Source organism: Sphaeramia orbicularis, chromosome 9 (genome assembly GCF_902148855.1).
Source record: "Sphaeramia orbicularis chromosome 9, fSphaOr1.1, whole genome shotgun sequence".
Lineage (NCBI taxonomy): Eukaryota > Metazoa > Chordata > Actinopteri > Kurtiformes > Apogonidae > Sphaeramia > Sphaeramia orbicularis.
This window is the reverse complement of record NC_043965.1, coordinates 17,648,912-17,661,413: the sequence shown is the minus strand read 5'-3', so window position 1 is coordinate 17,661,413 and position 12,502 is coordinate 17,648,912. Positions and strand designations below refer to the sequence as shown.

General features: G+C 36.1%; 1 protein-coding gene across 1 annotated transcript in view; it reads right to left on the bottom strand.

Moving 5' to 3' along the window:
- Positions 1-12,502, bottom strand: part of srrm4 (serine/arginine repetitive matrix 4) — a 112,785-nt gene that overhangs the window by 10,979 nt on the left and 89,304 nt on the right. Inside the window, exons 6-8 of the mRNA XM_030143443.1 lie at positions 11,171-11,221; positions 8,224-8,307; positions 2,658-2,823 (exon numbers count right to left, since the gene is read on the bottom strand). Of these exons, the coding sequence (XP_029999303.1) occupies positions 2,658-2,823; positions 8,224-8,307; positions 11,171-11,221 (301 nt within the window). The remainder of the gene's footprint in view (positions 1-2,657; positions 2,824-8,223; positions 8,308-11,170; positions 11,222-12,502) is intronic.

Genomic DNA, 12,502 nt, shown 5'->3' with positions numbered 1-12,502 from the left:
ATTTCAATTAAAACCCTGTGGTGTGTAATTAAAAACATTCATCTGAGCAATTAGCATAATTTAATGATTGCCGGAGAGAAATGTAATATATTTTATGCGCCAGTAAGCATGAGACACACTTTAAGGACACAGCTGCATTCACAGGATGTAGCTATTTTTCCTTTTTATTTTTTTATTTTCCAACCTGCAATAGACAGCACAATGCAAAGTCTATCCTGACAAAATAAAGTCACCGATCACACTCCTCTTGTTCGTTCTTCCTTTATTTGAATGGATGAAACACTCGGTCACAAGTGTTAACATAAAATAAGGGACAGAAAGTCCAAAAGGTAAAGGTAAGGTTTCTGGTCCCATCTTTACTATCATCATGTTTAACTTCTAAAACCTTTGTGTTCACTTTAACGTAAGCACAAGAGCAAAGGTCATGACAGAGGTTAAAAAAAAAAAAAAAGTAAAAAAAACAACAACTTAAAACATAAAAATTCCCACACGTGTTTTTGTTTATCATCTCTAAATAACTCAAGGAGCAGTTATGAGTCAAATGCATTGGTGCCTAAAAAAGGTCGTAAGAAAAATGTATTAAAAGAGTGATATTTAGCTTTTTAAAAATAAAATTATGCATTTATATTATATTGTATAAACTGTCTTCGTTAGTTCTACTGAAGATTGTAGCCCAATAGTTTTTACTTGTACTTTTTTACATGTCTGGTTTGCAATTAGACAATTAGCTTTTTTATCTATTTATTTATTCTTCTTGCTCCTTTTTTTTCATTTATTTTTTTTCTTCTCTTTCTCTTCTTTTTGTTCTATCTTTTATGTCTTATTCTTGCTCTAGTAAAGTTAGTGTATTTTTAGAATGTATTGTATGTATTGAATATATTTTATGTATTTGGATGAACCCGTTCAATCTGAGCAGACTTTCCTATATCTGTCATGTTTAATGTTTTTTTTTCCAGTATATTATGACTTTGTAATCTAAGTGGTGTTTGTTGGGTTAGTTGTTTGTCCAGGACAACAGATGGAAATTAGCTTCTCTTCTAAATCTGGTACTTGCATCTTGTTCTTTGTAACTAATGCCAATACACACTGTCCAGTAACTAAATAAATAAATACAAATACAAAATTTTAAAACTTTTCCCTGTGGTCTACATAAAGTGTAAATGCTCTGCTTGGGTCTGAATTCTTCATTAATTCAACTCCACAGGTCCATCTTCAACCCTGTTTCTGAGTAATGACAACAGAAAGGTCGTTTTTGAGCACTGTGGCCCTTTAAATGCAAATGAGCCACTTCAGGACCCGCCCCCTCCAGGTTGTTGGCTGTGCTGCTCTGTCCTGTTCAGCCAACAACTGAACATTTTAGGCAATCGGCTCGAAGTTTGGACATATTTTCAGTATGGGCTACAACCACTGCTGCTGACAAACAATTATGACGTATTCGTAAAAATGTTCGTCTGACGTCTTGACCTTATATGTGCAAATATCATGACGTACTAAATGTACTTTTCTTTTTAAAGCTGGAAAAGATTAAGTTTTCTGTTTGTGGACAAATTAATTTGTTTTATCAACAATGGAATCCTTTTTTCTCTACTGTCAACAAGAGTGTCCTGCTGTCTCCTATGTCGTCTTGATGGAGAAATTTGTTGTTAGTATGCATTATATTAACTCTCAATCAGCCCTGAGCATTGTAAAGAGGAGATGATAATATTATTTATTTTGTTGTTGTTGTTTTTTGTTGTGTTTTTTTTTCTCTCTCTTTTTTTGGGTTTAATAGGTCTTTAGGTTTGTTGTATAATTCTTTTTATTTTTTTTTGTATTGTGTCTGTGTGGCCCCTTATGTCTAAGTACATGTTTGTGCAAATGTATAATCGAAAAATAAATTAATTAATTTAAAAAAAAGAAAAAAAAGAAGGAATTAATACAGGTTGTAGAAATCCATTTGATTTTTGCCAAAATGAATATAAACTTAGCTTTGCAGCACCTGGAGGGTTCAAATTCAAACTTTTGGAACTATTAGGGTCCAAATACACAAATAAATGAACCAAAGACTAATAAAAGTGGGTTTAGCAAAATATGACCCCTTTAAAATAAATGTAAAACTTTGGTTCTAAATGTAACCCTGCCCTTCTTTTGCAGAAAAACCCCTTTTATGAACGCCACTGTGTCTGAATGTTCCCTTTTAAATCCTGTTAATAATTACATTCATTGAAAAACACTCATCTAAAAACCAAATCTGGCTTTTTCAGTCAAGTCTAACCCAGTAGGTTCACACTTTTCAACTCTCCTCTGTCTTCTCTTTATGTCGTATTTTCAATCATTTCATTTTGTGTGGATTCTTTCTAATGAAGTGCAAATATTTAACCTTTTTTTTTTTTTTTCTAAACAGAAAAAGCAAAGTTCCAACAAAATGAGGAGCTAATAAAATGAGCTCAGAGTCAGGCCATGTACAGTTTCATCCCACATAAAAATGCGTTTGATTAAACTGCATCAAATGATCAGGATGTGAAACCTGAATCATAATTGCTGTAATTGCATTGACTTCATTTTCAATCCAAACTCCTTATTTTATTATTTTTTCTCTGACAATAAGCTGCGCTACATGGCCGTAACTGAGAAACCGAACCACTGGTAGCATGTTCAGAGTCCTAAAGAGTACTTACGGTGCCAGTTGAGAGGATGGAGCGATATTTTGGAGCCGTTTTACACACTGATTTGGTTGCAGGTCTCCACTTCATGCCCGTTTGGTTGAACACTGTGGTGGTTTCCTCTTCAACCGATGCCAGGTCTCCAAATGCCTGATGCACCACAGATTTTTGCAGATGGTGTCTGTGGAAAGATCCTACATTTAGTGTTCCTGAGATAGTACTGTGAGAAAAATGCATCTATGCAATTACAGTCAACAGTTCACTTTAGAATACTAATGTACATTTAATGAAATTCTGTGTTATTTGTGTCATGATCATGGATACTGTCTGTCCATATGTGATGTCTGTTTACATCCCTGTCTGTGATTACATGCTGATATATTGTGTGTGATATTGTATGTGCTGCTTTTGTATGTTTGGAGTGTATGTGCTGTCTCTGTATGATTGTTCTGATGTTTCACTGTTCTCTTTAATCATTTTATCTTTATTGATTTATCTTGTCTCTTAGCTGTCTTAACTCTCTCTTTTTAGTTAATGTACTGTAATATATTGTTTTTTTTAAGGTGCATATTGTCATCAGGCTACAGCAGGATACTAGCCATGTTGGCTAAAGCTGCCCCTTTTGACTGTTTGTAGTCGCTTTTCCATTGACCCTCAAATTGCGAAAATATAACTTGCACATAAAAATGTACCTGATGAAAAAACAACAATTTCAGCAAGTCTCATTTTTCGATTAAAAGTTTTTGCGCTGGCAAGAGGTGGTTTTTCTGGCATAGCGCAAATGGTATATCACACAAAACTGCAATGGAAAGACCTTTTTCGCAACTAGAGTCAGGTGAATTTAAAAAATGGATGTTGACGGACGTTACAACAAGCGAAGAAGAAGAAGAAACATGTCGCTGGATGCGTGGACACACCAGGAAACCCAATCATTTTTAATTTAGTACGAGACAGAGGGGTAATATATAATTAGGGATGGGAATCGTTAGGAATTTAATGATTCCGATTCCATTTTCGATTTTGCTTATCGATCCAATTCCTTATCGATTCTCTTATCGATTCTCATTGGGTGAAGGAATAAAAGAGTACAAACGGATGTGTTTGCATTAACTGTCTGTTATATTTCCATCTCTGCACAGAAAATATAACATATACAGTATGTACAAATAATAATAACAGATGACACCGGGTCAGTTGGGGGGGGGGGGGGGGTGTACAGTGAAAGTGAAACGCTTTACTAATTCCTCTATTGCTGCATGTCCACTACTACCACATACGTCGACTCTGCCCATCTCCCGTTGTTGTGCACCTCATTTCCTTTCCCTTCTTACCTTCAGAAACTTGTATTTGAGGAGTTATGACGTTTGTTGCCCGCACCGGAACTGGCCCGGCGTTCACTCTGCCACTACATTCACAAGCGCTGCTAAGTAGAGTATCAAATACGTGACATTCCTGTAAATGATTCACATGCTGTGGACAAATGTCTGAGGATATTGGAGGGATTCCATCCTTTAGAAGACATGGAAGCTTCGCAAGTGTTCCAAGTAAGTGGACCTGGTGTCATCTTTTTGGACCGTTTCTGCCTCAACGCCATGTTGGCTATGTTCTGACCAAAACAATGCAGCGTACGTGTGACGTCATCGTGCATGCACAACGAAGGCGGAATTGATAAGCAGAATCATTAAGCAGACAGGCAAATGATTCCAAGGAATCGAGCTACTGGGAACCGGTTCTCAAAAAGAACCGGTTCTCGATTCCCATCACTATATATAATAATAATAAATATATCTGTAAATCAACACCATATTTACATTCGTTGCCATGTTTATGAAATGACTTCTTGTGTCATCTTGCGATAATAAATAAACAAATCATTGCATTTGTGATTTAATGGAAAAACCGACATTACGCACTTCTATTTTTTCAGCATTTAGTAAATATCGGTAAAGTTTTGCACAGATGTCCAATGGAAAAGCGATTATTGATACTGTTAATTAATTGAGATTGTCCATGATACAATAAACTAAACTAAACAGTCAAGCATATAAATTCACAATAAGGACATTTCAGGAAGCTTTTCCTTATATTCTAATGATAATACTAATAATAATAACTTGGACTTCTTTCATGGTACTAAGGTCGCTTGACACAGAAAAAAAGAGGGCTGAAAAGGGGAGTGGGGGTTAGGGGTCAAAGGACTTGGTGAAAAGAAATGATTTGAGGTACTTTTTGAAAATGGGTTTCTACCTGAAAACTAATCTGTAGGTATAGCCTACAACTGGAGGAAAATTGCTTGTTTTTTCAACGAAAAACTCATACAAATTCAATTTATTTTCAATGTAAGCTTGAGAAAAGCTGCAGAAACGACAGCCTTGACTGAGGAAATATCTAACATAAATAAAGCACTTGTAAAATGAAAGATGAAGTAAAGCTGTCAGATAAGTGAAACATAATAAAAAGTACATTTTCCTCTTAAATTCAGTAGCATAAATCTATGATTGCACTGTTGTATAATTGTATGCATGCCTATGTGGTTACATAAAGTTTGTCCTGGATTTGTGTTGGAATTTGATGCTAATGCTAGCAAACTTTGCTACTGTAGAGAAGTACTTTTGAAAGGCCTTGAGTCTAAGGATATTCACAGACAAAATAGACTCTGCATAGAAATGAGTTTATAAGCTCAGAGCATGGATGCAGGAAACCGACACAGTTGTTAGCTTACAAATAGAGTTAGCTAATGTCAAACAGAGGGCCCGCTCTGAGCATGAAATTGTCACTAACACAAAGTTCATGTAAGCATTTGTGAATCTTATATATTGAACCTTAAATATAGAACTTCAAAACTCAGTGCACTACACTAAGTAAAGCTCAATATACCTTAGTTGTGACTGTGGTGACTACTGTAATGAATAATAAAAAGAGCTCCAAACAGGTTTAAAACACTGAGCCTGTTTATGCACACTAACAATCCGATCATTTATTCAGTTTCTGGAGTTATCAGATTATTAAGTGATCATGTGTAATAGCGACAATGAGATATTTATAAAAAAAAAAAAAATCATGTGCAAACCTTGATCAATTTTTGCTTGGTGGCTTGCCTTGGTCCCTGTTTTTGTCTATTTGTGTGCACTATGTGTTGCTTGTTTTTCTTTTTGTATGTCTTACTTCAGTTATGGTGTGGGCGAAGTCAAGGGAAGGTTATCATCTGGTCAAAAAAATGAAATCACAATAATCTACACCAAACTTATATTTTTGGGTAGGTATTTACTTATATTTTCATGAAAATGTATTTTGAAATGACAAAAAAGTTGTGAAAAAAAATTTGAGGAGTTTTATAGTGTGAATGTTTGGAAAGTGATAAAGTTTTCTGTCGTCATTCTGGGTTCATTTTATAAACTCTCATAAATAAACTAAATTTATTCCAAATACATTGATATTTGACTATTATATTATTTATGTCATATTCTAAACAAACAGTGTTTAAAATTACTAAATGTATATATCTATGCAAAATACATTTGAATATATTGTTAATATTATTTGTATGTTGTAAATATATATATTTTTTTAATGTATATGATATTGATAATTGAAATAAAAATGTTTAATTTGATATTTACTTTTGTTGTCCATCCATGACACTGCCATTTGTCAAAACTCTTACTATTTAGGTATGATAAAATAATATTTTTCTCTAACCAATTTTTAGGTTGTAAAATAGAGTGTTTAAGGCACAGGTGTCAAACATGTGGCCCAGGGGCCAAATCCGGCCCGCCAAAGGGATTAATTTGTGAAATGCAAAAATTACACTAAGATATTAACAATCCTTCTAGTTCAGGTTCAGCATTCAGACAAATTAAATCTCAAATGGGCGGGACCAGTAAAATACTTTCATAATAACATATAAATAATGACAACTCCAAATTTTTCTGTTTGTAAATGTGAATATTTTCATGTATTTACACTAAAACAAAGGAAATGTCTTAAGAGAATTAAGTACAATTCTAACAAGATTCTGTCTGTTATTAAATGTTTTGTGTGTTTGTAGATCCACTGTGATCTGTACGTTATAATGTACATGTGTAAATGATAAACTGAGACAGAATATTGTTAAAATGACGCTTATTTTTTCAGTTTGTTCATATTATTCACATTGTTTGAAAGGATAGTTTGTAGATGTAAACATTTTCATAATGTAAATTTACTTTTTTCGCTCTAAAACAGAGAGAAAAGTTTGGAATCGACATCATTTATATATTATTATGTTATATTGTTATATGTTATATTATTTTACTGATCCGGCCCACTTCAGATCAAATTTAGCTGAATGTGGCCCCTGAACTATAATGAGTTTGACACCCCTGGTTTAAGGAATACACTGAATACATTTTAAGATGAAAATGTCATAGGAACTTCACTTTTGAGAACTCTCTAATTCTTGCAAAAAATAGACATAATTTGTTTTTGTTCATCTGTGATGCAGCAGTTTTTGATATTCTTTATTTAAAATATTTGAAACAAAATTTTCCCCTTTGAGTATGTTTAAGTTGGCATTTAGACCTTTACTATTATGTGTAATATTTGTTTTGAACTTGTCTGGTTCAAAAATTGTGAATCAAAAAGTAGTGGGCTGTCCATCCGTGACGCCCTTAACCTCACCCATATGTTATTTGTAAGCTGTTTTTTTTATTTTTTACCTGCTAATGGGCTAATGCTTGAGATGGAAATAAGCCGTATCGCTATACTCTCTCAGATTTACGTGTTAATGTTCATTAATACGAACTGTCCTATTTTAAAAATAAATATATCATTCAAAAAACAGCATAATCTGATATACTTGATCAGATAACAGCAGTAATCTGATTATTAGAAATCAGATTAACACCTGGATTTCTTCCCAATACTCTAATGTCTTCATGCATGCACACAGGTTAATTTTGTTCTTTTACGTCCGTGCATGTGCAAACACAATAAAAAATTGTAAAAATGGAGGTGACGTAGTCTAAGTGTAAGCAAGTGAAGTGCATGTAAACACTTTAGATCTGATAATTACAATTATCTAATTATTCCCGGTTAATGGATTTTTACGGTCATGTAAACGGGCTCAGTGTAATTCCAGACATGTGAATGGATATGGAAAATAAATGACCAGTCAGAAAGTTAATTTTGTTATGTTTAATGTGCCAAAGTTGACCTTTTTCTGAAGACACTATCATGATTCAAAGATTAATTATTAACAGTGATTAGTTACTTCAGCCGCCTCTGGAGACCATCACTGCTGAGTGTAATCTATAAAAGCTGTCAAAAACATCGTTCACTTTATCCCACAGTTATGATTTTGCTATATGTCATTATAATTGAGTGCATTGATCTGTGAAGTGAATTTGGGGCCATTTCCTGTGGAGCTGTGATAAGGGCTAGTTGTGGCTGAGATCAGGAAGTCACCTCTGCCTTATCAGTCATCGCTGTGGTGTGTGACCAAGAACTCGGCAGACACCTTGGGCTGATAAGATAAACTGAGGATCAGGAGGAGAGGAAGGGTGGGGGGTATGGGTGGATGGGGGGGCAGAGGGGTCCATACCTGTCCTCTGTGGAAGACTGGCAGGAGGAAGCATCCGACTCTGACCTCCGATAGCGTCGCCTTCGTCGGGAGTGAGTCCGCGAACTGAAGGAGGTGGTGAGGAGAGCAGAGGAGACAGGACACCAGTGGATAAAGAGCAAACAGCACTGGAGCTAAAATAATGAGCTGACTAATCGATTACATGATCACAAGAATCACTCAACTAGACTTCTTACACTGGTCTACAAGTAAAAGGCTTCCAGAATAAAAGTAGTTCAACTTTACTAAATTTGAGTCACTAATAAAGGAAAATTAAATCCAAAATGCTAGTTGGTTGTAGCTTCTAAGGTACAGTCTTGGATCAAAATGTGAAATTCTGAGAATTAAAAAGAGAATGGGTTTTATTCAGAAGGAATGTTTGTGTCAGAGCTACCAGATATACCTCAAAACTGTGTCTGCACATTGAAATATATTCACTTTACAGGTTCTTTCTAGTGGAACATTTATAAATTCATTGTATAAATGTACATAAGCCAACATTCATTCATTATCTGAACCCGCTTTACCCTCACTTGTTAAATACTGGCACCAGCATTTTTATACTTGTTAATGAAGATAGGGTGTGTGCATGCGAGTTGTTTTATATCTATCTATCTATCTATCTATCTATCTATCTATCTATCTATCTATCTATCTATCTATCTATCTATCTATCTATCTATCTATCTATCTATCTATCTATCTATCTATCTATCTATCTAACCCTTTTTATTATTATTTTTTTAATGTTCATTATACTCTATGGACTGTAATTACTTACATGTCTGATACAAATAAATAAATGAAATAAATGAATGAAACTAGGGTCACGGGGGTCACTGGAACCTATCCCAGCTACTTATGGGTGAAGGCGGGGTACACCCTGGACATGTCACCAGTTCATCGCAGGGCTGATATATACAGGGTGTATCAAAAAAAAACATACATTTTGAAAAATCACCCCCAGTTCCGCATTTGATAATTTTTGGAATTTTCGTTTATGGACTTCGGTAGGTAAGGGATTGGTGGATATTTGTCCAAATTTACAGACCCAGGTTTTCATGTTTGAGTGAGCAGGGGCAAATTGTGCAATCCAAGTTAAAACTGGTTTGCGCAATGTAGTGGTGGGATTTAAACCTAATTAAAGGTCATGGGAGGGGACAATGAGGTTAGCCCTAACCCTAACCCTAACTTGGCCTGTCCTCAGTGACAATTTCAGGCCTAAACAAGTTGAATTAACCTTGAAAGGCAGGAACAGCTGCCATGGGTAAAGAAATGGAACTGACGTGGTGGCCAAAGTGTTAATGCTGTAACCTGGCAATTCTGTGGAAAACAAGATGGATGCCCATTGTCCCCTCCCATGACCTTTGATTGGATTTAAATCCCACCACTACTTCACGCAAACCAGTTTTGACTTGGATTGCGCAATTTGCCCCTGCTCACTCATGCATGAAAACCTGGGTCTGCAAATTTGGACAAATATCCACCAATCCCCTACCTACCGACGTTCACAAAAGAAAATTCCAAAAATTATCAAATGCGGAACTGGGGGTAATCCTACTATAATGGACGTTCTGTGTCCGGCGCGTCTTTGTCCGATGCGTGTCCCATTGTCCAACGCATGTCCCAATGTTGCAGCACGGGAGGGCGTACAGGTGCAATGCCACTGTTGCACCATAGGAGGGTGCTATCATACAGTGGCACCACAGGTACAATGCTGCTAGTTTTTCAAGCTGTATAGTTTTTTTTTGATACACCCTGTATACATACACACGTTCATCATTATCTGAACCCGCTTTATTCTCACTAGGGTCATGAGGGTCGCTGGAGCCTATCCCAGCTACTTATGGGTGAAGGCGGGGTACACCCTGGACATGTCACCAGTTCATATAGAGACAAACAATCACTCTCATATTCACATCTATGGGCAATTTAGATTAACCTATCGGTGCATGTGTTTGGATGGCAGGAAGAAGCCGAAATACCCGGAGAGAACCCACGCAGACATGGGGAGAACATGCAAACTCCACACAGAAAAGTCCCACCCCCATCGACTGGTGATGGAATCAAACCCAGGACCTTCTTGCTGTGAGACACGAGTACTATCCACTGCACCACCATGTCGCCCTAAAATCTAGTCAGTCCAAGTGAAATTTTGTGCCACATTTGAAGAAACATTTATGCAAAAGCTAAATTCTTTCATTAAAAAAAACAACTTGAAACAGTAAATGAGGCCTGTGCAGATTAACCAGTAAGTCTTGAAAACACCCAGTTATTGCCTCTTACCCTTTTCTCTTCTGCATCATTCATCTGCTCTTTGAAACGGTTTCAGAAACGTGCATAAATCAGATTATAGGAAGCAGAACACTTGGGGTATGTGAGGCGTATTCGAAAACGTGAGCGGACATCACAAAAGACAGCATGTATAAAAAGGAGGCGAAGGCACGAGAGAGTCAAGCGATCAGAACAAAAGAAGAAAGAGGACAGAGTTGTACTGAGCTGGAAAGCTGCAGTTTGTGTTGAAGTAAGCAGCTACTGAACTTGGCTCTGTGCTTACAAACAACGGTCCGTTCATCCAAAGTCGAATTATAAAATGTTGCAAGATCACAGCATGAAATTGGTTTCTCTTACCCTCTTTCACCCCTCTCTTCTCTCTTTGTGGCTCGAGCTTTCATTCTGTTTTCCTCTTTACGAGGGTTTTTTCACGCTACGCACAAAAGAAATAAAAGCTTCATGTTTCTGTATTCACTGGCCGTGCCCCTACATGAGAGCAGTGGTTGGAGAATCCTGCGTCTTTCGTTCTCAGAAATGGGTGTTCTGAAAGGCCGTGAGCGCTTACCGTGAGGGGGGGGCAACGAGGTGTGGGGGTCAAAAAAGATATGTAGGATTTGGAAAGTACATGATTCTGATGCAACCATCACAGACTGACCTTTTCTTGTGCTTGCGTTCATCCTTCCTCTTATGTTTTAAACTTGAAGAGCTGGCAGGATGAAAGAGAATAGAATCATGAGAGACAGCATTAAGACTGATAACGCCTGCAAAGAAAGCATCCTAAAGGGCATCAGCTTTTAAGGTGCAACAATTGAACTAGAAGCACTGGATCTATTCAGGAAATTCATCCACATTAACCCATAAAGACCTGGAGCTACTTTTGTGAAGGTTCCCAATTTAATTTTTCTGCCTATTGAACCTTTCTTCAGTAATTTTTCTCCTTTTATTCTAATATTTTGCTCTGCGTTTTGCATTTTTAAGTGAAAATCAGGTGTTTGTCTATATTCAATTCACTGATCATGTAGATACTCATTAAAGCTCAAATTAAAGTTGAAGGTTATTCTATCAGAAAAACAAAAGACTGAAGAAAATGGTGACTTTTTCAGTCAATTTTTTCCCCCAGGCTGCAACTAGTGATTTCATTGCAATTAACAATTAAAACTGAAACTGAATATATGTGTTACCCCAAAAAGACCCAGTGCTACTTTGATGGTAATTCCCAAATGAATTTTTCGCTCTACTGAACCTTTCTTGAGGACGATTTGTAATCATTTATTCTAATATTTTGCTCTGTGTTTTGCATTTTTAAGTGAAAATCAGTTATTTTCCTATATTTCATTCACTGATCACATAGATGCTCATTAAAGCTCAAATTAAAGTTGAAGGTTATTCTATCAGAAACAGACAAAACTGAAGAAAATTGTGACTTTTTCAGTGAAATTTTTTTCCAGGGTGCAACTAGTGATTTTGTTACAGTTATCAATTAAAACTGAAACTGAATACATTTGCTACCCTAGTGCCACTTTTGTGGCAATTCCCAAATGAATTTTTCGCTCTATTGAACCTTTCTTGAGCAATTTGTCAACATTTATTCTAATAGTTTGCTCTGTGTTTTGCATTTTTAAGTGAAAATTGGTTATTTTCCTATATTTAATTCACTGATCATGTAGATGCTCATTAAAGCTCAAATTAAAGTTGAAGGTTATTCTATCAGAAACAGACAAAACTGAAGAAAATGTGACTTTTTCAGTCAAATATATCATTAAGTGAACACAAACCAAGCATCTCCATCCTCTGTCATTGATCCAACTCCATGGGTTTTACTGGTGAATCAATGTTGTAGAAAACGACAGTGTTTCCACGGTAACTACAGAGCCTCTGAACGTCCAAATGGGTCATATCTGATGACCATGAAAAGATGACAAACTATATTTACCTCCGCCAAGGAGGTTATGTTTTTGCCGGGGTTTGTTTGTTTGTTTGTTTGTCT